Here is a 25,791-nt window from a genome sequence, read left to right as displayed (position 1 = left end):
AAAAAAAAAAAAAAAAAAAAAAAAAAAAAAAAAAAAAAAAAAAAAAAAAGCAACACCAATATCAAAGTTACGAAGTGACCGTGACACAAAGGGAGAAATTAAACCTAGGCACCTCTCCTGATATCTCAACCTCTCTAAATATTCTATTTTTCTTTTCCAACCAAATACCCAACAATAGGAGGTGGTCAAAAGTACCTCCTCAACCATCTAACAACCATCCCTACCCTAAGCATGACTCATACCAAATGAGGTCCTCCAACGATCCCAAAAAAAAGTGCAATGCCACACCCAATGATCAAGGTCCTCCTCATGCCTCTTGCATTGCAGATTGCACCATTGCATAAACAATAACAAAGGAAGAATGTCTTCGGACACATTCCAAGGTATTCACTTTTCCATATAAAACCTATCTATAGCCATGCAAAAACTTTAACACCTACCATAGAGAGGAGAAAGTCAAGGTAACCGGAGAGGGAGAAGGGGCAAACAAAACCCGGAAAAGAATGGCACGATAACCCTTTAAAAGGTTCAAGGGACCACAGACGAACATCCCTTCTCCCTGGCACACCTAGAGGTCTCACAGAATGTAGAGAAGACCCAAAATATTCATTTGCTAAGGCCCCCAAAACCACTACCCTCACACCGCTCGAGAAGGTACAAGTCTTATGACAACGTGTTAGGCTCCATGAAGAAACGCCACAACCACTTACCCAGGAAAGTCTCATTACAAAATCTCAAGCACCCAATGACTAGGCCTCCCTGGATACAATGACTAGCCCCCAAAAATCCAAACTCCCTATACCAGAAAGGAAATTAAGGAAATCGTTTCATTGGCCTATAAATTCAGGTCATCTGATCTCACCAGTAAGTTCCTCACGGTAATGGCTAAATTATTTATGATGGTCTGAAACTGTTTTGTCATCTATTCCTACACCTAATATCCAATTCTCTCGGGTCGAGTGGGTTGCAGGAAAAAAAATGCATATGGAATCACTGGGTGAATATTCATGAATATTATGCAAGTTAAAAAGCCAACTTACAAATTGTATATCTTGACGTGAGACCCTTCCCACAGTTCTGGTTGACATATTTCCCGGGTCCAGAGCATAAGAATTGAATTGACAATCCAAGTGGCAGAACTTATTCGTCTCAATTATTCCACCCCATCATCTACTAAACAACCACAAAAGCTATGAATCTAACGCCAAATAATAAGAAATAGATCAATATATGCATGAAAAGGCAGCCAGTGAAGAAAGTTTCACTTGCAGGCAACGTTAGTGTTTCAACCCTTTTTATGAAAGTCTTGTTTCTCTAACGAGAGGAAAAACCACCAAAACTTCCAATTTTGAGCCCTCTCATTAGTTTTTATATGGAACAACATAAAACCACTGGCACTCTATAAATGCAACAAAATAGAAAAGGGCACTGTGGGTATAATACTTGAGTCAATTTTGAGCCCTCTCTTTAGTTTTTTTTTAATGGAAGAACAGTTTGAACTTAGAAGATCCCTTTAAATCATAATAATCCATATTGACGAAGTTGTAAAAGAAAAACATCCAAAGATACAAAAGAAGACTGATCTATGGGTATAATACTTAAATCAAATAAATGAATTGAAATGAAGTGTACCAAAGCTGAATCCTACTCGAATCTTAAGCAGCCTTTTAGTAATCAAATAAAGATCCAAAACCCAAATAGGCATACAATTTAGAAAACAAAATAAAAACAAGTAGACAAAAAACGACGGAAACTAGGTCACGTCAGAACTGCTCAAACAAGCCGGATAAACATTAAAAATTATGACCGAACTTTAACATTTAAAGTAATAATCAGCCCTCAACACCGCTCCAGCTAACAATTCAACATATTACAGACTACAGAACACCAACGAAAAGATCGCGCGAGGAGTCAATTTCATTCAATCTCAATTCCCAAACACACAAGACAAACTTCAGAAATGAAAACCTAATAAAAATCCACCACCAGCAAGCTCAATATTTGTCTTTCTTCTCTCTTTCCACTCTCAAATGTATATATGAAGAGAATAAAAGGGAAAGTAGAGAGAATTGAAGCAAAATTCATCGATCTTACCAGTTACCAAGTCGATTCCAAGAGAAGTGGAGATCTTCACAGCGACAAAATGGGAAAATTTCAAACTAGAGCGAGAGAGCGAGGTTGAGGAATTTTGACTTTACATTGTGGAATGGAAAAGAGAGAGGGCACTGTCTGATGAACAACTGTAAGAATTTTACCGGCTTGCGATTATTTAAAGGAGGGTAATTTTGTAATTTTAATTTAACTGTATTTTTTTTCAATAAATAAATGGAGTATAAAATTTTGGATCTTCACCATCGTGTGTTCCATCAAAAAAAATTAAATGGTAAATTTAACCATATTTAAATACTCAGTAACTAACCCGATTATTACACGTGATTTGAGTCTTTTAAGAAATACTCAGTACGTAACTCTACTATTGGGGTCAAAAAATGCAAAGACATGCTGGAGGGACCTATTTTGTAAAAACATCATGGCATGGCCTTGGACTTCGCTTGGGTTAGATGTGTAGTACTTATCTACACACAACCCATACACGTGCACATGATGGGTGGGCTCATATATGTACCACTTGGGCCTAGCTTGTTAGGCTAACACATGTTGCTACCGAACACTAAAGAGATGAAGGGCCCACATAATATCACGACAAACATAAATATTGTAAGGGTCGCTTCGTACCATTCATAACGAGAAAGTATCTCGATACATTTGACATACAAAAATGCATGTGGTTCTCATTGCTTAGAATCACAACATAAGGTTATGATGCAAGTCAAACCTCCATTTATTCATAGCGTAACGAATCTATGAAACATGCATACGTAATTCTTGTTAAATCTTTAATATTTAACATAGCTTATATGGCGTAGTGTATGGAAGCTTATGCACCATAGATTATCAATATCATAAACATGATTCTATAACATGGCATAATTACATTGTAGCATAACTTATAACAAGACATAGCACGACATAACATAGTATAGCATAACAACCATTGATGAATCTTAGGTTCTACCTAGTACGCTGTTAGGTTATTTAAATATCTTGTATATATATATATATATTTTTAAATAATTTGTTTAGTATATAAGTTTAATTTTAACATGTTATTAGTATTACTAGGTTTGTATATGTGCTACATCCCCACATAGAAAAGTATCCACTTTAATAGTGGATAATGGTTCAAAAAATGATACAATGGTTGAGATTCAATTAAATAAGTTGGAGTTGAGTTAATTGATTTTGTGTGGAAGTTTTTTTTACATGGGTTAAATTTGATAATAAAGATGGATTGGGTGTGATTGTTGATGGTCTAGAGAAAATTTCGCACCGAATGTGAAACCGGCATAAATTTTATTTAACGCATATAGAGCGACATGATCCAAGCAACGATGTGTGAACGCACGTGCTCGAAATGGCCAATGGGGCCCTCATGGACACATCGAGAAAAAGTAACGCGATGGGTGTGAGCATACTAAGAGAGGCTGTTGCAATGTGTAAATAAAGGAAGCAAAAAAACGAGAAGAAATTGAAATAACGAGTAGAAGAAATAAAAAGGGTGCAACACGAGAACTTCCTAATTGGTCACCCAACTTAGTACTACTCATGTCCAAGCACGCTTTATCTGTAAGTTATGATAGGATCTAGTGCATTAGAGCTGGTATGATCGCACCCAACATGAAATATGCACAAAGTTCATTGAACGCATACAGAGCGACATGAACCAGGCAACGATGGGTGCATGCACATGATCGGAACAGCCAGTAGGGCCCATGCAAACACGTGAGGGAGGAGCAACGGAATGGGCGTGAGTGTACTAGCGGGATGATTGCAATTTATAAAGAAAAAGAGAGAGAGAGAGAGAGAAAGAAATAACAAATAAAAAAAATTTAAAAAAAAATGGGTGCGAGAACTTCCCAAATTGTCTCCCAACTTAGTACTACTCTCCCCCAAGCAGAGTTTCTATAGGATCCAATTCATTAGTGCTGGTATGATACCCAAAATAGAATGCACACAAATTTTGTCTATAGCATAGGCCGTGGAAATATCTTCAACTCTTTGTTCGTAGAGCTTGGTTTTCACCCACGACTTTATCCCCTCAACAAAACTTAAATATGGACTTTCTCTAACATATCACAAATATCTAACATAAGCTCATAAAACTGCTGTAGTCTCAAATATTGCCAGTATGCTTGAACTCCCTCAACTTCCTTCTTGTGTTAATCCCAACATTCTCCCAAGTGTCCACAATACATTGACTATCTTGAATGTCCATGTACTTGGATCTCCACAACAACTTTACATCATCGGTTAGATGCATTGTTGCCAACATGACTTTCACTTCTTCTGCCACATTACTTGTGTCTTGAAAGTACTGTTCGAGGCCTACAATAAAGTTTGCTATAGTCTTGGTATCTCGAACCCTACAGAAGAGCTTGGGCTCTAGGGCCTTTATCTTGTTGAGTTATAATACACTCCCAACTGGGGTTTGGTTTCCCACCACTCTCATGGTGAGGTTAATCTGGCACTCAGGTTTGCCACATCAACCCTAACCACTCTAAGAGATGTTCTTAAATCCACAAACATTTCTAAGATCATTTGAACGATCGGTTGTTGGGCATTGTCTAAGCCTTCAATGCGTTCTTCCATCTGGACAACAGATCCCAACGAGCTATCCCCACGCTCGAAGCCACCAACAGTTGTGACCTTGACTTCTAGAACCTCGACCCTAACCATTAATTCAAGAATAGACATTCTCTTAACACCAACATGGATCGCACTGTGAGTTGAGCCATTTGAGCTATGACCATTTTAATTACTATAGCAAAGTCAGCTCGTTCGAATTTCGCTCGCACTCTTGGCTCTCTTGTGATAAGGGCCGACGAGTGTACCATTTTTTGACTTAGTGAATCAGCGACCACGTTTGTCTTTCCAAGGAAGTACTAGATATCTATATCACAGTCTTTTACCAGTTCTAACCACCTTCGTTGTCTCATGTTCAATTCTTTTTGCGAGAAGAAGTATTCTAAGCTTTTATGGTCAGTTTAAGTTTGGTTCTTTTCGGCATATAGGTAGCTTCCCCAAATCTTTAATGCGAACACTACTGTTGTTAACTGTAGGTTGTGTATAGGATATTTTTTTCTCCGTATTCTTTTAATTGGCAAGACGCATATGCAACAACCTTGTCGTGTTGCATCAATATGCAACCTAAATTCTTTTTTGGACGCATCATTGTATATTACATGTCCTGCCGAGTTTTCTGGAACTATGATTACTGGGGCTGACACTAGTCTTGTTTTAGGTCCTGAAACTGACCTCACATGCATTGTTCCATGTAAAAGGTAGCCCTTTCTTGTCAACTATGTAAGAGGCGAAGCTATTCTAGTGAAGTCTTGGACAAATCTTCGATAGTAGCCTGCTAACCCCAGGAAACTTCATACCTCGGTAACCATAGTTGAGCGTTTTCATTTCATGACGGCTTCTATCTTAGTGAGATCTATTGAAATTCCATCTTTAGATACTACATGTCTTAAGAATGAAACTTTTCGTAGCCAAAATTCACATTTGGAGAATTTTGCGTACAACTTGTTTTCCCTTAAGATAGTTAGGGCTTTTTGGAGGTGTTCTTGATCGGTTTTCGAGTATATTAGAATGTCATCTATGAACACAATCACAAATGTGTCTAGACACTCCTTAATACTCGGTTCATTAATTCCATTAACACCTCTGGGGCATTGGTGAGGCCAAATAACATCACTACAAACTTGTAGTGGTCATATCTGGTTCGAAAGGCAGATTTTGGTACATCTTTGTCCTTAAATTTAATCTGGTGGTAGCCTGATCGAAGGTTTATTTTGAAAAATACATTCGCCTCTCAGAGTTGGTTGAATAGGTTCTTGATGCATTGGACTGATATTTGTTCTTTATTGTTCTCTTATTTAGTTTCCTATAGTCAATGCATAAGCGCATCGAGCCGTCTTTCTTTTTAACAAACAACGTTGGTGCACCCCAAGGTAATACGCTATGTCGAATGAAACCCTTGTCTAGTAGGTCTTGTAGTTGTAGTTTTAGTTCTTTTAATTCTGTTGGAGCCATGCGGTATAGTGTTTAGAGATGGATTCAGTTCCTGTTTAAGTTCTATCCCGAAGTCTAATGCTCATGAAGGAGGAACTCCTAGTAGGTCCTCTAAGAAGATGTTTAGAAATTCGTTTACTATGGGTACCGTATCCATCGTTTTCTCTTTTCCTTTTATATCTACTGCACAGGCTAGTATAGACCACCCCTTTGTTGTACTAGGCGTTTGGCTTCAATCATCAATATTATCGGTAGGGTGAATCTCGTGCAAGTCCCTTTAAATTTAAAGTTAGGTCCGTTTGGTGGCGTAAACACTACTTCTTTCATATGAAAATCTATATTGGCATAGTTCTCGGCTAACTAGCCCATTCCTATGTCAACTTCTGGAAATTGAGAGGAAAACGTCAACGAGTAAAAACCGGCCAAAGGAAATCTTCTTCGAAGAAAAAAATAATGGAAAACAAAAGAGAGAGAATATTTGCTTAAGACCCGATGATCTCATTTCTGATTCAGTTGGGATATTTAAATAACAAATTATCCTAAAGATAGGAGAGTAAATGGCAACTTCAATCGACGTGTACTTCCCAGTTACTTGAGTGGGTTTAACGTAAAAATAGTTACCTAACAAAAAAAAATGATTAACTAAAAGTGAGGGATCACATCTACTCGGTAGGGATTTATCTAACAATCTCCTCCTAAAGCCCTATTGTATATCTACCTTATTTTGTTTGAACTCTGATTCGAGCCCTATGGCTTGGTGTCCCTGGCGGCATGTCCTCCAGACTCCACGCCTTGTACGACCACCTCTTCTTCGAGCTGGCGTGCCGCTAGTCCAGGTGGTTCACCTCTTCCCAATAGGTCTTCCATCCTCCGGTACCTGGCCACCAGACCATCATCGTGATCGGTATCTAGCGTCCAATCTGTAGTACGTGGTGTTGCGAACTCCACTAGTTCAGGGGGTATAGCTGCTGGCGACGGTGACGGTTCTTGATGCTGTGCTCCTCCTTCTTTCAATTCGGTGACGAGGTACTCCACCGTGAATTGATTTGGGTTGTGGTCTACCTCAACCATGTCGTTCCACTGCCTGAAGGTGCTTTCGTCGAAGATAACGTTGCGAGACATGTGAGCTCGCCCCACCGTAGGATCATAGAGTCTGTACGCCTTGCTCCCGGATTCATAGGCGATGAAGACGACCTTCAGCCCCCTGAGATCGAGCTTGGCGAGGTGTGACGCACTACCTTCATGTATGCGACACAACCGAACACTCGGAGATGATGTACCACTGGCTTTTTGTTGTACCAGGCCTCATGTGGCGTCTTTTCGTCGAGGCTTCGCGTTGGTGAACGGTTGAGGAGGTAGACTGCCATCATTACCGCCTCTCCCCAGAACCTCCCAGACATCCTAGCCATCATCAGTAATGACCTTACTGTCCCGATAATGGTTGGATTTTGGCGTTCCACCACCCCGTTCTCCTGGGGGGAGTAGGGTGCCGTTAGGTGCTGCTGCATATCGAGCTTGTCGCAGTACTTATCAAAACTCGTCGAGGTGAACTCTTTGCCTCGGTCTGTGCACAGCACCCGCATCTTCTTCCCATATCCACTCGTGTTTGAATGTGCTTAATTGCCTCTGTTGCCTCACTTTTCGCTTGCAGCAGGATCAGTCACATGAAGCAGCTTTTGTCATCGACTAGCAGGAGGAAGAGAGTCTTGCCGCCTGGGGTCGACGGCTTGATGGGCCCGCAGTTATCACCGTGCACGAGCTTCAATGGCTCACTAGTGCGGTACGATGCCTGAGACGGAAAGGGGGTGCGTCTCTGCTTGCCGATGAGACACCCGTCGCATAGCCTGTTCACGCCTTTGACTGCCGACAAACCGTGCACCATCTCCTCCTTATGTAATTTTTGTAGGGCAAGAAAGTTAAGGTTGTCCGTACCTTGCGTGCCACCTCCAAGATACTTCTTCGGTCCTAGCCGAGAGGCTGACTGGTTACTCTATCTCCAACTCTAGGATGTAAAGGCGGTTTGCCATGCACCAAACTTTTGTGAGCAGCCGTCGTCGATCATCACGGGACAACCGACCTCATCGAGTTGACCCAGACTCACAAGGTTAGCCTTGAGCCTCGGGATGAAGTAGACGCCGGTCAGCTTGTGGTGCTCACCTCCCTTGTCGACGAACACTTGAGCTACTCAACTTGACTGTTGATAAAGTTGGCTCCTCCGCAATGATATACCACCCATGGATTAAACCTGGCTCTAATACCACTTGTCGACTTCTGGCAATTGAGAGAAAAACGTCGACGAGTAAAAACCCGCCGGAGGAAATCTTCTTCGAAGAAAAAAATAACGGAAACAAAGGAGAGAGAATATTTGCTCAAGAACAGATGATCTCATTTGTCATTCAGTTGGGATATTTAAATAACAAATTATCCTAAAAATAGGAAAGTGAAAGGCAACTTAACTGCAGTTACACTTGATGTACTCCCTACTCCTCAATTGGGTGGGTTTAACGTAAAAATAGTTACCTAACAAAAAATGGTTAACTAAAAGTTAAGGATGACATTCACTCGGTAGGGATTTGTCTAACATCCTAATATGACGTCGAAACCTGTCATATTTATATTTTCAGGTTTACACTTCTGGTTTGTCCAACTACTATTACTTGTCGGTCTTTTACCCTGTTTTCAGTAACTAGATCCACGTGTACTTCCCACTTACCTCAATTGGGTGGGTTTAATATAAAAATAGTTACCTAAAAAAAAATGGTTAACTAAAAGTTAGGGGATCACATTCACTCGGTAGGGATTTATCTAACATCCTAATATGACGTCGAAACCTGTCATAGTTATATTTTCAGGTTTACACTTATGGTTCGTCCAGCTACTATTACTTATCGGTCTTTTACCCTATTTTCAGTAACTAGATCTGATGGTGTTAATATAACACATGCGGAAGCAATTTGGATCTTAGACACTTTTAGAACATCAATTATTGTAAATAACTAGCATGTTCATAAGTATTAAAACTTAATGAGTTTAAATACTAACCTTTTGTAGTTCAAACTCCTTTTGCCTCACGAACCGGTTTCGAACCACCACTAGTGTCTTCTCCACTATCCTCCGACCTTAGAACAGGATTGTGGAATCCAGTGAGTGACTAAACTTGGGAGGGATTTTGTATATGTGAAGAGAGTGTTTGTGAGAGGTTTTTCTCAAGGTTTTTCACCAAGATGAAGAAGACCTTCCATGTATCATGATCACTCTATTTAAAGAGTCATGTTTGCATGTTCATGCAAATTTGAGATCACCAAATTTTGACACTTAAAATTCCACTCAAATGTTTGGGATTATGTGACAAGCATGCATGTTTGAGTTAACCAAATTTTGACACTCAAAATTCCACTCAAACTTGTGGGGTTTATTTGGCAAACATGCAAGTTTGATTAAACCAAATTTTGACACCTCAAAATTCCACTAACATGGATTTTTCCATTAGATGAAAGTCAACATTTTGACTTTCTTCATTTTAATTCAACAATTAATTTGAATAATGAATTTCAAATTAAAGTAACATTAAATGATTAATTAAACTATTTAATTAATATTTAATATTAATTCAAATGTCAATCCCAATCAATTCCGACACATAATTGATTAAGATATTTAAATCTTATTTAAATATCTCAGATTCTCTCTTTTTGTTTAATTCGTAAATAAAACAAAATTGCGGTTAAATATATCGTATATATGTAACGCATATTCCCTAATTTGAATTCGAACACTTCGAACTCACTCATCACACTGTTCTATGGTTTAGTCCGATATGAGCTAGCAGAGGAACCTAATGGACCTATAGATCATGGGCTCCAACGATCCAAGATTAACCGGTTAAACTCATTAACCTGGTTAACCAACATTCGTTAACTACAGCCTAGTAGTTGCACTCCCCTCACTATAGATATATTTCTGTCCATCTGATATAACCATGATTAGTAAGTCCATCCTTCACAGGTTGTTCGTAACTAGAGCTGGGTCAATTTACCGTTTTACCCCTGAAGTTACTTCTTGTTCCTTATGTCTCACTGATCCTCTAATGAACAATTGGTTTGTGGTCCAACCAGTAAACCGAATCCCTCTCAGGCCAATGAGAGGGTGGGGCCCCTTGTTCAAGACCTGGAGTCAGTGCTTAAGGGAACTACCTTTCTTCTATCCCTAAAAGTGGGTAGGAGTGAATTCCGTCTTGCACCCCACGTCCCCAGCCATTCACCCAGTCTTACCCCTGAAATGGGAGGCCTGTTGAGTCAGCGAACTAGAGCCACTCTCACCCATGCAAATCTAAGGATAATTCCGAATAAACAGAAGTTCATGGTTAGCTCAGGATTAAAACCGAGTTACCTAGGTTATCGAATGAAAAGAAAATCAGTCTCAACAGTAAACGACATTATAAAGTGAGAGTGGTTTTCTTCATGGTCCGATCTTATGCAATACTCATTGCATAGGACGCCCCCACTCACATGTCTCCACATGTACAATTTAGTGATCACATTGTTTATATCATATACAAAAGTGGGCCGCATCCATAGTGTCCCTAGAATAAGGTACTTAGCCTTATCCTTATACTATAGATCATTTTGACTATATACTTGAACTTGATCCCCTCTTATGTCTCTACATATAGTTCAAGTAATTATACTATAGCCAGAGTGTTCTTAGTTTATTGGATTTAGATTAATGATCGTAAAGTTCACTTTATTCAATAACAATTTTTACTGAATAAACATCAATAATAACTTTATTGAAAATAGAATATATCTTTGTTTACAAACTATGAGTTTTAGGACATAAAACCCAACAAGATCCACCCCAAGAGTGTCAACAGACAACACATGCAATAAGGATTCTACTGTGAACCCTGCTTGACTAACAAAAGACATAGAAATAAAGGAATGCGTAGAGACAAAATCAAACAACGTTAATGCATAATATCTGAGTATAGAAAGCGTACATGTTGCCACAGTGCCAGACATTCTTGCATCCTTACTAGTTGATACATACGCCTTGGTTTGTGAGCGGGTTTGTATGGTGTGTTCGCCACGTCCCGGGCCTCTAGATGGTCCCCTTGGGTTCTTTGTATCCTTTCCATTGCAACATCTGGCCGTGTGACCTTCACGACCGCACCTGAAGCATGATCCTAAGTCTGCCATACATCTGCCCCAATGTTGTTTCCCACACTCGCAACATAGAGCCTTCTCACGTTCTTGCCCTCTTTCTGTATCCTGGGGTTTTTGTCCACGGGCTAAGCTGGACGTCTATCATTATAGTGGGGTCTCTAGGCCGGTGCTTGGTAATCCATCTGCCTTGATTCATATGGGCATTTCCTTCCCACAATGACCGTTGGTTCTTGACTTTTCTCTTTCTGAGGCTTTTCTAGGACTCTAGCTATTCTTAATGCTTCCTCGTAGATCTTTGGGTCGAATGCCTCCACCATGTGGTGGACCTCCGGATATAAGTCCAACACAAATTTTTCTGTCATCTTTTCCTCAGTATCTACCAATGACGGTGTGAACTTTTTCAACCTCATAAACTCTTGGTCGTATTGGTCTATTGAGCGTCCATCCTAAATTAGATGGGTGAACTCTTGTTGTTTCTTGAGAGGGTTACCTTTTGATAATGTTGTTTCTAGAAAGTCTCCTTAAACTTGTCTCATGTCGTAGCTCCCCCTTATGGGTTAATATTACTCTTGTTATCAGACTACCAAACTTCTACTTCTTTTTGTAACATATATGACTCACAATATACCTTGTGGTCGTCTGGACATCTCATTGATTCAAAGGTGATTTTCATAGATGCATTCCACGTTTGAGCTTCCATGGGATCTTCTCTAGAACTGATGAATTGACGTGGGTCATATCGCTTGAAATCTCGTAGCCAGTTCTCTCCTCTGTGAGGGTGCAAATTGTTAGCTTGTTGCATAGCCACCATGGTTTGCATCATTGCCTGAAATGATTCTCACATCAGCTGTGTGGTAGGATCTATTCCAGTCGCTGGTGTCATTGGAGGTGGTGCAGCTTGTGGAGGTGGCACGGCTTATGGAGGAGGTGCAGCTTGTGGAAGAGGTACAGCTTGTGGAGGTGGTTTCATTGGCGGTGGCGGAGTAACTGGTGGTGGCATAGTTTGAGGCAACGCAATAGCTTCCGTCCTAATTTTTGGCCCTTTTCGAGGCCGGCTCTCTTCAATCTCACCTCTCTCCCTACCTCTAATGGGGGTTGTCCCCTTCCTTGTCTACTACTTCCATGTCCTCCCTACCTCTAATGGGAGGCATGATTCTGGAAACCAAAATAATAATATCTAAGTCTATTGTTTACTAAAATTATAATATTATAGTCTATCACACAACATAACACATATATCATAGCATTGAAAGTATACAATAGCCTAAAAGCATGCTATAGCATAACATTTACCATAAATATCATCACAACATGTTTCCATTTTCTTTCTTACGCAAGGCGTACTTAACGGTGATAGGGCATCAACGATGGAACCATGGAACATGTCAAGCCTACATCGTTGGCTAGTCTACAAGATCTATGACCTAGAGCTCTGATACCAACTGTAACGACCCTAAATCTTCTACATAACCTAAGGTCGCTACCATATACATATCATGAACATTTAATGCAAAATTAACTCTATCAATTTTTTATCATAACCTCAACATTAAACTTGCACGCTTCATTTATTACCTTGGAATGAACCTAATACAAAGGAAATAATTAAACGAAAAACAATACAACATGAGACACCCTATACTAACCTATTTCTTACTAAATGGAAATACAATTCAACCTATTCTACTAAATGGAAATGAAAATTCAACATATACTAATATATGGTCTACTAAAAGTAAATACGAGTCTGTCCTATACATGTGCCACAATCTCGGAATTTTGATACCACCGTCAGCCTTACAGGGGCGTCTTGCCTTTACCTAAAACTGTAGTAGCACGTGGCTCGAGTATTTAAAAATACTCAGTAAAACCCCAATCAGGGTTATGATGCAAGAACATCCAAATGTATGCATGAAACCTATCATAACAGTTTGTTTCCTACGATGACTATCCTAATGGGTAACTTGCGTGGGTAATTAATTTCCTACACACGGCCCACACGTGCAAGTATGGACCCATCAGTCGGTTCGCACACCTCTTGGACCCCTTTCTGGTCGAGCGAGCATACTTTGAGAGCTGTTGATGTCAGACACCCATTGAACACAATGATCGTTCTCCTGCCTAGCAGTGTACGTGTTTGTACTATCGTGAAGGAATAAGGGGTATCCCCCAATGCATGAGGACACAGTAATGCATGAAGTACTATATCTTTCCATTACCTATATCTTTTCATTATAATTATTCTTAATCTCTGCTAATGTATTTCATATCATAACGTTTCCATACCGTTTCTCATAATGTCTAACATATCATTTATCGTAGTCTTTCACGTGTATGTCAAGGTTTGTATTTTATGCTATTTATCGTTTTTCATGTAAATCATATCATATCATTCATGCAACTTAGAAATCATACATAACATTTTCATGCTTTCAGACATAACAGTTCATATCGTGCGCATATCATAGCCTATATCATAACAATCACATAATACATTCCGAGCACGTCATTAATAAATCACATAATAAAATATCATAGCATAGAACATAACAATTCATCGAAAACAACATAGCAATCATGTCGCATGGCATTTACGTATTATTTCATAACAGTCTACATATAAGATTTATGACACGTGCGAAACCACGAGCACGTGTGATATGAACCACGACCAAGGAATTTCCATACCTCAAGGTCCAATTACAAGGACGAGAGCCAAGAAGCTACAACAAACTTTATACAGTTATATTCAAGCTATGGTGAGCTCATCAAAGGAAATTCTAGAAGACGCTGGAGACCTCCCTTATATGTTGTGCAAAGTTGAGGTTCAAGAAAGAGATGAATTAAATGCACTTTAAGTTGCATTTAATGAACTTCGCTGAATTTATCAAATAGTCCAAGAATGACTAAAAAGCACATTTTATTATTTGCATTATTTAATTATAGTTTAACTATTTGTTTGTCATATTTAAGCTAGTTTTAAATATAGGAGTTAAGGTTATATTGTAACCCACGTAGGTTACTATATTCCACCTTTAACTAGCCATTTAAATGAGGAGGTTATGGGTATTTCTCATTTACTAGCCCATTTAATTTGGGAGTTATGTATGACATAGGTTAAGGTTGTAAAGGCTATATAAAGCCTTCTTTTCTTTGATTAGACATCAGATTTTGGAATTAAGAATAGAATTTCTATTTTAGCTTTGTTAAGAGCTAAACTTTCTTTGCAAATTCTTGTGTTTAGAACTTGCATGTAGAGTCATTCAAGTGGTATTGATCAAACCTCTTGTGGAGTGATTCGAATCACGAGTTTAGAAACGAGTTTTCTTTACTCTTGATCTTGATCATCAAGGTAATCCGTTCCATACTTTCCCTTGGGTTGATTTCCATATCAACGTGTCATCATACAGTATTCAATTCATAACCTAACGACGGAAGGACCACTTACTTGGTTTGCCTTAGTCGGCATTCTCCTTAATAAATTTAATGTAAGCTCCCACTCCACGAAAGTGTTCCAAGTTATTGTCGATTGTCATTTTCTATTGGATCGTTCGTCACCTTTCGTTAGTATATCGCAATTTAATAATAATTCCAACTGAAAATTGTGAAATACGACATTAAAACGATCTTAATTACCTTAAATGGGGTCGAAATATGTTTAGAACGGCAGAAAATGGACCAAAAATGGAGTCGCGAGCGGGTTAGCCAGAAAATGATTCTGGCACAATAGAGAGCCGCTGCGCGTGCAGGTTGTTTTCGGGTCGAGGCACGTGTCACGCGTGGGCGTTGGGTACAGTTTGGGTGATGGGCTGGGCTGTTAAGGATGTGGGTTAGGGTGATCTAACTTGGCCCATGAGCCATAGTAGTCTTCTCCTTCACCCAAAAATTCCGATTATGATTTCCTTCTCTAGTGAGCTTTCTTGATGGCCACCTATCTTCTCTGGTCATCATCTATGAGCCATTGGAAATGGTTTATTAGAGAGAAAAAACAACCCTTACCCATTACAATTGATGACTCTATAGCGATGAAATTGATCGAAATGCTCGACTTAAACAATATCACGATTCACGCCTTATGCTATAGCTTTACTTATTCCGTTCATAATTCAAAACCCATAAGAAAACCCTAAATTCTTACATTGGTTAATTTTAACGTTAAAAGTTTAGTTATAAATTAGGCTATGCATAAAAATTCTCGAGCCAAACTTAAATCTTACTCTTTCATTCTTAATCATGCAAGTTAGGCTCATAACTTATCCAATCAAATTACGAAAGGTCAAGAATAGCATGTTTCCTTCTTACAAAATTTTCAAAATCTCCTAACCATGTCCTAAAATCATAATAACCTCAGTGTAGTTGAATTGGCTAAAAACAAAGAACGATGGTGTAATACCCAAAATAAAGTTGAAGGAAATCAAAGAAAAGTTTTATAGGGATTCAAAGCCTTTGGAAAAAATTTGAAAAAGAAAAAGTAAGCAAAAATGGCAAAAGGATCATTTTTCTAAAAAAATAATAATAATAATTCGAAATTGGTAAATTACTAAAATACTTTTGAAATTCAAAATATTTATAGATTTTTTATTGATTAGAAAATCTAAAGTACTATAGTGAGCAACCTACACAAAATAGATGGAAGCTCAAAATTCTATGGTTGGATTGATCTGAAAATTTAGTATGTTCAAGAAGATTTGATATGGAATCAACCTAAGGGAAAGTTTTAGAACGGATTACTTTGATGATCAAGATCAAGAGTAAAGAAAATTGTTTCTAAACTTGTGATTCGAATCACTCAACGAGAGGTTTGATCAATACAACTTGAATGACTCTAGCATGTAAGTTCTAAACACATGAATTTATAAAATAAAAACTTAGCTCTTAACAAAGCTAAAATAGAAATTCTATTCTTTTTAATTACAAGACGTGATGGTTACCATGAATGAAAAGAAACTTTATATAGCTTTGACAACCTTAATGACCCATAACCTCCATTTTAAAATGGTTAGTTAATTATGAAATATGGTAACTTAGGTGAGTTACCATATAACCTTTAACTTCGGTATTAAAACTAGTTTAAATATGACAAACGAATATTTAAATTATAATTAAATAATGCAATAAATGAAATAGGCTTATTAACCATTTTGAACTAGTTTCATAAATTCAACCGAGTTTATTAAATGCAAATGAAAGTGCATTTAATGCATCTCTATCTTGAACCTCAATGTTGCACAACATATAAGGAAGGTCTCCAACGTCTTCTAGAATTTCATTTGACGAGCACACCTAAATGCATCTCTATCCTCAACGTTGCACAACATATAAAGAAGGTCTCCAACGTCTTCTAGAATTTCATTTGACGAGCACACCTAAATGCATCTCTATCCTCAACGTTGCACAACATATAAAGAAGGTCTCCAACGTCTTCTAGAATTTCATTTGACGAGCACACCTAAATGCATCTCTATCCTCAACGTTGCACAACATATAAAGAAGGTCTCCAACGTCTTCTAGAATTTCATTTGACGAGCACACCTAAATGCATCTCTATCCTCAACGTTGCACAACATATAAATAAGGTCTCCAACGTCTTCTAGAATTTCATTTGACGAGCACACCTAAATGCATCTCTATCCTCAACGTTGCACAACATATAAAGAAGGTCTCCAACGTCTTCTAGAATTTCATTTGACGAGCACACCTAAATGCATCTCTATCCTCAACGTTGCACAACATATAAATAAGGTCTCCAACGTCTTCTAGAATTTCATTTGACGAGCACACCTAAATGCATCTCTATCCTCAACGTTGCACAACATATAAAGAAGGTCTCCAACGTCTTCTAGAATTTCCTTTGACGAGCACACCGTAGCTTGAATATAAGTGTACAAAGCTTATTGTAACTTCTTGGCTCTCGTCCTTGTAATTGAACCTTGAGGTATGAAAATTCTTTGGTCATGGTTCATATCAAGACTTGAGGTACTTCAGATCCAATACCCAAATTCAAATCCAAAGTAGGTAACACCTTCATTGGAGAAGATACTTTTTACAGATATTCTATAATTTGTAAGTTTGAAACCAAGTCGGTTCTAGACGATTCAAGGTGAGTCAATGCTCCATCTATAAATATGAAGCTTGTTTTGGGACAAGAATGGAGTGGAGAGAGTTCCTTAAGTTCGAGATGATAGCTCTTAGTTTTATGGATTTTCTTCTTAGGGTTCCTTCAAAATTAAGGAGCTAAGATTAACTATTTTTTCTCAAACCAATTCCTACACGTTCTAAATGAGCTCCCCAACAAGTTTGATGAAGGATTCAAGAGCTGAAAATGGCCGAAACACATGTGCTCCATTCAAGTTTCCATGGTCCGGGGAAGGAAGAATTCAAAAATCCAATTTGGGGCTACAAGTATGTCGTTCTTCCAAACTGGTCTCAATCGATTTTCGGGCACTCGACCGAGAAGTTTCATGAAGACCACGAAGATTGAATAGCTTTAGATCAAGGGGAATTGAAGAATTCTATTAGGTCCATTTTTTATGGATTTGGAGAAAACTCTAAATTCTTCCTCCATGGTCATTTAAACTCGAATCAAAGGATACCACGAGCTTCATGACTTTGAGAGGAGAATGATTCACGAAGAAGTCGAGAGCTGAGGAGCTTTATATTGGGTTGCCCAATAAGCCTCAAAATCTGCAGACAAATAGATCGCCCCAACAAATAACAAGTTTCTGGGTTTTACTCCCCAATTTAAGATCCATGGAGAAATTTTCAGAGGTGTATGGCCAGCGCAGAAATATAGGAAGCAGATGATGAGGTGGTTATTCAAATTTTAGATACCTCTGGAATAAAGATGGATCTATTAAAGAGAAATTTAGAGTTAAGATATCGAAAGGTCAAGAAACAAGGTCCCGACCTTCAAAGTCGAGGTAAATAGCCAATCTTAAACTTTTCTTATGAAGTATTGGTAGGAATCACATTCAGTATTCTTTGAAGGAATATTGGAGAAATAAACAAAGACGGTGAGTTAAGGACCTAAATCAAGCTTTTCACTTAGAAATCAAGTAACCTTAAAATAACCACTAAATAAACTCCCTAAATATAATATGAAATTTTAAGGTTTTATGTGAAATTTGGTGGTAGACAAGTAACGAACGAATTAACGATACAAAATGACCATAATGTCCTTATTTTATGATGTTTGAATATTATGTAAAGTTTTAAACTAAATAAAAAATTAGGGATAAAATGACCAAAATGCCTCTGGAGATCGTTAAGAGATTTCAAGACTCAAGCACCATATGTAAGGGCATATATTTACTCAAACTTTCAACAAGTTTAGAAAAGGTTGAGAACGGGATAAATGACCAAAATTTTCCTATAAGGACTTTAGGAAGTTTTCAAGATCATAAGGTTATAGAACACGTTACACGTATAAGCCTCGAAAGGACAAAGTTACCCTAATGATCCTTCACTAAGATTCTGTTGGGATCGATACCAGTCGTTAGCTTTGATACCCGTTGTTGGGATCAATACCAGTCGTTAGCTCTGATACTAGTTGTTAGGATCGCACAACAACGCACACGTTCGATCTAGATGAACACAAAGAACAGGATAGAGAAAATTGCAAGGAGAACTCTGGCTAAAAGGATTTTTTTTTACTGATGACTTCAATTATGTACAACAAGAGAGAGTACAGAGAATAGAAAGTACATTTTCAAAGCTCTACCGAACCAAATACACCTTGTTCATAGCCGACGATTTTTCGTACATATTCGACAGCGTCTTCAACAAACCTGACGTTGTCTTCTCCCTGATAATGTTGAATGTCATGTTTCTGGATAGCGTCAACTGGATGAGCCCCAAAGCTTGTCGATCCTTGAGCTTCCACTGTTCCGTGGTCATGGTATCCAGCTTCACCCTCAACAGAGGTTCGTGAAGATCTTTCTGGTACAGATAATCTTCAATCTGCATCTTCTAGAAACCGAAATCGGATCCATCAAACTTCTCAATTCCAATCTTTGAACTTTCCATCTTCACAAATCATGGTGAATTTCGCCTAGCTCTGACTTCCGCCTGGCTCAAATCCTTTTAGCCAGAGTTCTCCTTGCAATTTTCTCTATCCTGTTCTTTGTGTTCATCTAGATCGAGCGTGTGCGTTGTTGTGTGATTCTAACAACTAGTATCAGAGCTAACGACTGGTATCGATCCCAACAACTGGTATCAGAGCTAACAACTGGTATCGATCCCAACAGATTCAGAATCCTTCTAGATTTTTCAAGGATCGGAGTATATTATGGCCTTATAATACTTTGAATAGCTTATGCATGTAATTATGGAATGTTCTAAGAATTCTCTTTTTTTATCATCAATTGAATCACTGATGAAGACCCAGGATTCTATTTTATCATCAATCCAATCACCGATCCCATTTTTATTTTTCTTATCAATGAATATATTTATTTACTTGTATGACTTAGATGTCTTGTATTTCTCGAAAAAGCAATTCGATTGATGGGATTGAGATTGATATTCTAATATTTCTTCTTCGTATGTATTGATTTGACCCTATAAGCGGGACCGCCACCCCGTAGCATGTTGCCACTAGAAGCAGAACCCCATATTTCTTCTAGATGTTTAGACTATGCTGCTTAGAATGTCTGAAGCTTTGGTCATAGATTCCTAGTCTGTGCCGCTCGGAACATTTGAAGCCTTGAATGCAGGTTTCAGAGTACATCGTTTGAACGTAAGAAGATTTTTATGTAAGTTTCATCGATATTGTAGGGAACGTATGAAGCTCTGAATGTCGGTTTAGACTATGTCACTTGGAACGCAAGCCTTTGATGTAGGTTCAAATTAGGGGTGTACATTCAACCCGACAATCTAGACTAACCCAACTCGAACTATAAGGGTTGGGTTAGGTTCATTTTTCTGAACTCGAACTGAATCGGTTTGGTTTCGGGTTCGTGGGATAAAACCTTCGGTTGACTCGAGCCAAATAAAAATATATAAAATATATTAAGAATTCTTCCATATTAATGGGTTTGCCGTCTAAAAACACACACGACCAAGTTCGACGACAGACAAATACATGTTTTTTTTTAATTATCTTATTTAATTTCTTTTATATTATTTTGTTATTATATTATTTTTAATTTGTTTGAAATCCTACTGTATTTATTATTTATTTGTTGCACTATTATTATATCACAATTTATATATATTTTTATTTTTTTTAATAGTTTAGAACTCTCTAATCAACTTATAAATAAACATATTTCAATTAAAATATATTTATATATTTTTTATTTTTGTTATATACAATATATTTAAATTAATTATTTTTATTGCTTACTTAATTTTATAATCTATTCTTATATTTTTCTTACTTTTTAACAAAAAAAATTTTCAAGAAAGATAAGTATTCCGTTGTTTTTAATTTTATAACAATATTGAACTATGTCAATTATGTTACAATTTTTACTAATTGTTTTTCATTGATTTTTTTTTTGAATAATTATAGATTGATTTGTATTTGTTTGTGAACTCTTAATATATTTTATCTAAGATTGTATCCGAATAATTATAATTAGGGATAAATAAAACTTTAAAAAAAAATTGACAACCCAACCTAACCCAACTCAACCCAACCCGAACCCAACCAAAAAAGAGAGGATTGGGTTGGGTTGTGAAAAGTTTCAGGCCAAATTTTTGGTTGGGGACAAAAAAAAAAATCCTTCAACTCAACCCAACAAAGACCATGTACACCCCTAGTTCAAACTGTATCGTTTGGAATGCATAAAACCTTATACACGGGTTGTCAAGTTCATGTCTTGTACTGTAAGTCATAGAGAGAGTGTCTTAAACGAGAAATAAAAACAAAAACTTGACTTAGGACAAGGACTAAGAACTAAAGTTAACTGACTACAACATGGATCAAGATTCAAGTTTGTATACCTCAATACTAAGACCCTTAGGCTAGAAACAAAATTAAAAACTTAAAATTCAATAACATAATTTAAGGGCCTATGTTCTCATGTCAAGAATAAGAACATGACAAGAATGAGTGTGGTACCCTAGCACACTTTAAGGACACCATTAAAAGCGTACGAGTAGACTATTAATTGAATTTTTGTACTCATTCAAGTTTTCTCATGTTTTTCCGATGACAAGAAGGAACTAGTTAAAAATGGATGTGGATCTAGAACAAGTGTCATACAAAGACACACCGTGTTTAAACATCTTTAAAATTCTAACTTGTTTTATTTACTCGGCTTTGTGTATTCTTTAATTTAAATTTGTAAGTAAAATATATTTATGTTTTGAACATGAAAAATTATCGTAATTTGTTTTGTTTTCATGTTTTTAATGTAGTCCCGACTCAGAGTCAGAAAAATCAGGTCATGACAGATGGATTGAACCGACAAAATTGGGACAAATCAGTCCAACTAGATTGGACTAGCCGATTGGATTGAATTGGTCCTACTCAACAGTCATTCCCTAACTTTAGTACACGAGGAGGGCAACAATTGCTTCAAATTTCTTCCACAAATTGATTGCTCAAACACTCAAATCTCTATAAAAACAAAAATCTTCAACGATCCGTTTCTAACTCGAACTTTTTCAACGAGTTAATTCTTACGAACAAATCGATAATCTCGAACATTGACATGAGGATAATTCTATCATCCCAATCCTCGTCATCCCTAGAGAAAATTAGAGAAAATCAACGCTTAACATGTGGTATTACACAAATAAATACGAATTTAAAAGTTCGAAATTTGTAGTTTAATGGGTTTTTATATGATTCTTAGAGATTACATATCTAAATATTAATATTGATTTTGTTTGGCTTCTTTCATATGAGAATATATTTGACCCTTATCTTGTCAACATTAAAAAATTGCAACTGTCTATGAGATTAGTTGGACTAAAGTCATGATTTCCAATATATCTCAAAACATCATTAGCTTACCCAATGAATAGAATAAAATAGAAAATAGGAGGCTCTTAGAATAAATTTAATATAAAAAAACACGGGAATAAGTCAGTTTTGTTTTCGTAAAATTATAAATTAAGCCTCTGAGATCCCACGTCGGATGGAGAGGGGAACAAAGCATTCTTATGTGAAAACCTTCTCCCTAACAAACGCGTTTTAATATTGTGAGACAGACAACTATACGTAACAGGCCAAAACAGACAACATCTACTAGCGGTGAGCTTGGACGAAGAGTCTCTAATAGGTCCATGAATGTTTAATTTTATGTATAACAGGTCTGTAAATATTTAAAATGTCGGAAGAAAAAAAAGAAAAGTTAACTTATTATATAATGGCCTAACTTATAGTTTTTTAGAATTACAGAACGTATTTGAGATCAGGAACTAAACATGTAATTTAACCTAAAATTTTAGCACTATCATCATCTAATTAATCCGCGAGATATTGAACGTCTTTATTATGGCGACGTAAGAATTACCTACGAGTTTAGAGACTAAACATGTAATTTGACCTAATGTTTTAGCACTATCATCCTCTAATAGATATGCCAGTTTTGAACCAACCAAAACTCCAACTTTTGCCAACATGACAACAAGCACAAACTAGCAGTAAGGTGTGAACTGAATGATCAAAGTATCAGTTGCTTTTACTTGTGGTCTTCTTTGACCGCCATGAGGAACCCCTCTCTTCTTCCGTTCATGTATATCATGTTCCAAAGTTAGTGTTTGTACATTGTACTCTTCCCACTCTTAAAACTTTCATTCATGTCAATGTAGTACCATGTCAGTATCCTTTTTATACACAAATGGTTAGCTACATCAGAACTACTAATTTAGATATTAATAAGACTATAAGGACTGATTCGATAAATATTACCATGCATAACAACCAAAATGTTAAGAACATCGGGCTAAAACTAAAGTCACGTTCTAGTTCAAACTCTAGTGTATAAGAATCTTAAGTCACATTCTAGTTCAAGCTCTAGTGTATAAGAATCAAAACCAAACTTTACGAGAATTAGTTCAAACCCTGCGAGATAGAGCTCTATGACACTTGCTAAAGATAATAAAATCATACAAGAGAGGCACGTAGTAGATTTGTCTAATCTTACAACTGTCAAAGCTACATAGCTACACACCAGCCGAACATAGTTCAACTGGTTAGAAAGCAGAAGAAAAGGACTAAATCTACCCCTAAAACTCATCTTTTTTTCTTTTAATTTTTTGTTGTCATGATTATGATTAGGTTGACAAAATCGGGAAGGGAATATTTCCAAGAGAAATATGTATACAGGAAAACCATTCTGATCTCTACATTCCTAAGGAGAGCAGCATGAAGATGGGAAGAAATAAAAATAAAATAAAATGTAAAAATCAAGGAAAATGAAAAGTTTTCTCAAATTATTAACTACACCATGGTGGTAATACCATTGTATCTTGGCCTTGTTCTATCTGGTGAAAGTCCATCTTCCATGGCCTTCCTCTTGTTGTTGTTCGATTGTTGCGGCGGCGTTGGTGGGAGTATTTGCAACTGTTCTTGCTCTTGTGGCAGCGTCGGCAGCAGTGGAACGGATAGCAATCGATCTTGATCTTGCAGCGATGTCGGGACTACCTGCAACGGTATCGATCGTAATCGTTCTTGTTCATGTTGTTCATGTTGTTCATGCTGTTCATGTTGTTGCTGCTCTGGTGCTTGGGGTTGGCTTGCTGAATCAGGCTGTTCTTCTGATGTTTTGAGTTTGGTTTTCAACATGTGGGGTCTAAGCCGGTTGACATCTGAAAGTCGGACAGGTTTCAAGAAGAATTCCTCTGCTCCTTCTTCTAAGCATCTGTTTCCAATCAGAAAATTCCACCCTTCAATCAGATTCAAATCTCTATGCTAATTATTCTAATAATTCAAGAACATTTGTGTAACGACCCTAAATTCCTACATATTCAGAGCAACTTCAAACTTCTCGAAAACGCTAATTAGTTATGTCGCTACTAAAGTCACATACTCATCTCTTAATGCAGAAACAGAACATCATTTATAAGATAAACTTTGAAAAAGTTCAGAAAAACTTCAAACTTCTAGAAAACGCTAATTATTCTAATAATTCAAGAACATTTGAATCATAATCATCATCATGATCTACCTATTGATTCTTGCAGGAACATTCTCAGATGACATAATCACAACGGGAATGTTTCTCAGAGCTTTAGACCCCTGCAAAACCAGAGAAACTCCTTCAGAAACACTTCCCAGGTTCAGTTTGTTTGAATGGAAAATATAATTTGTCAGAATTTCTTGGATAATGTTACCAAAAATGAAACGAAATCTCAAAATCTCTAGATACAACAAGGACCCAGATAGTAAAAATCTAATTTAGGCATCGGAAAAGCAAATTTCCCTTCAGAGGCATTTTAACAAACACTTGGTGTGCAGTACAGAACATAAAGGTATCAAAAGGCAGAAGATGAAGCAAAATACCTTGATCTTCTTCAATAAATCATAGCCAGTCATCTCAGGCATACAGTAATCAGTAATAACAAGATTCACATCCACTTCCTGAAGAAATCCACAAAAGAAAGAGGGGGAAAAAAAAAAGTGAACAAACAAGAAATCCACCACAAATTGAAAACCCAGAACGGAAAAACGTGTAAAAACATTGAGAAAAGCCAGATCAAAAGGCAAGATAAGAAACAAACCTGATGATGATGATGATGGTTAGATGCAAGAGAAGGAATCGAGTTATTTCCGGAGTCATATCCTAAGAACTCCAGAGCTTTACTCCCAGAATCAACCGTAGTAACTGCGATAGAAGAAGGCACAAAAACGCATAAGAAAAACAAAAACAAAATCCTCAAATTTCCCAAAAAAAAAAACAGGATTCGATTCATCCAGTGTGCATACCTTGATAAGAGGAGGTTTTGAGGAGCCTTTCAATCAATTTCCGGTCGATGACGCTATCATCGACGGCAAGAACATGGAATTTGGAGTCGGAAACCATGCCCATTGCAGCAACAGAAGATCCCATACACAGGGAAGGTGAAGAAGAAGGGGATTTTTCAGAGAGAGGGCGGAGAGAAATGAAGAATGGTGGATGAAGAAGGAGAAGGAGGTGAAGATGAGAAGAGATGATAGCTTTGTACTGAAAACAAAGACCCACCAAAATCCACATCCCACAAAGCAAGATCCGACCAGATTTCCTCACCAAATCTTGCAATATTTTTCCAAGATGATATACTTTGAATTACAAGGCAACCAATATTAACCCCCCAACGAAGAAAATAAAAATTATAAAAAAAATAAAACCATTTTTCCCATATAATATTGAACCAAAATCTTTTATTTTTCAAACCTCTAAGATTCTCTTTTCTTTTTTTTAGGGGAACGGGTGTCAGTGAGGATGCTGATGGGAAGTGAATTGTGAGAGCCCACATCGGTTGAGAGTGATATGAAACATTCTTTACAAGGGTGTAGAAACCTCTTCCTATCAGACTCGTTTTAAAAACTTTGAGG

General features: G+C 37.4%; 2 protein-coding genes and 1 pseudogene across 13 annotated transcripts in view; all 3 read right to left on the bottom strand.

The window, feature by feature from the left end:
• LOC111439400 overlaps positions 1 to 2,240 on the bottom strand; it is a 9,195-nt gene extending 6,955 nt beyond the window's left edge. For 8 of the 12 annotated variants that reach the window (XM_023077093.1, XM_023077096.1, XM_023077101.1 and 5 more), the window contains exons 1-2: positions 2,095 to 2,228; positions 1,041 to 1,173 (exon numbers count right to left, since the gene is read on the bottom strand). In XM_023077093.1, the coding sequence (XP_022932861.1) occupies positions 1,041 to 1,088 (48 nt within the window). In that variant the 5' untranslated portion in view covers positions 1,089 to 1,173; positions 2,095 to 2,228. Of the gene's footprint in view, positions 1 to 1,040; positions 1,199 to 2,094 lie in introns of all 12 variants that reach the window. The other 4 variants (XM_023077095.1, XM_023077094.1, XM_023077099.1 and 1 more) reach the window with 4 other exon arrangements.
• A 1,376-nt stretch (positions 2,241 to 3,616) lies between these two features.
• On the bottom strand, positions 3,617 to 3,735 carry LOC111439420 (annotated as a pseudogene).
• A 19,743-nt stretch (positions 3,736 to 23,478) lies between these two features.
• Positions 23,479 to 25,528, bottom strand: LOC111439402 (two-component response regulator ARR8-like). Its single transcript, XM_023077106.1, has 5 exons — positions 25,183 to 25,528; positions 24,978 to 25,081; positions 24,760 to 24,837; positions 24,425 to 24,495; positions 23,479 to 24,118 (listed from the first exon to the last, which is right to left on the bottom strand). Exons 1-5 carry the CDS (start codon positions 25,448 to 25,450, stop codon positions 23,698 to 23,700), a joined length of 942 nt encoding a protein of 313 aa, XP_022932874.1. The 5' UTR covers positions 25,451 to 25,528; the 3' UTR covers positions 23,479 to 23,697.
• Between the last annotated feature and the right edge of the window lie 263 nt (positions 25,529 to 25,791).

The sequence above is a fragment of the Cucurbita moschata genome, unplaced genomic scaffold, assembly GCF_002738365.1.
Source record: "Cucurbita moschata cultivar Rifu unplaced genomic scaffold, Cmos_1.0 Cmo_Scf00093, whole genome shotgun sequence".
Lineage (NCBI taxonomy): Eukaryota > Viridiplantae > Streptophyta > Magnoliopsida > Cucurbitales > Cucurbitaceae > Cucurbita > Cucurbita moschata.
This window is presented reverse-complemented; position numbering and strand designations above follow the sequence as displayed.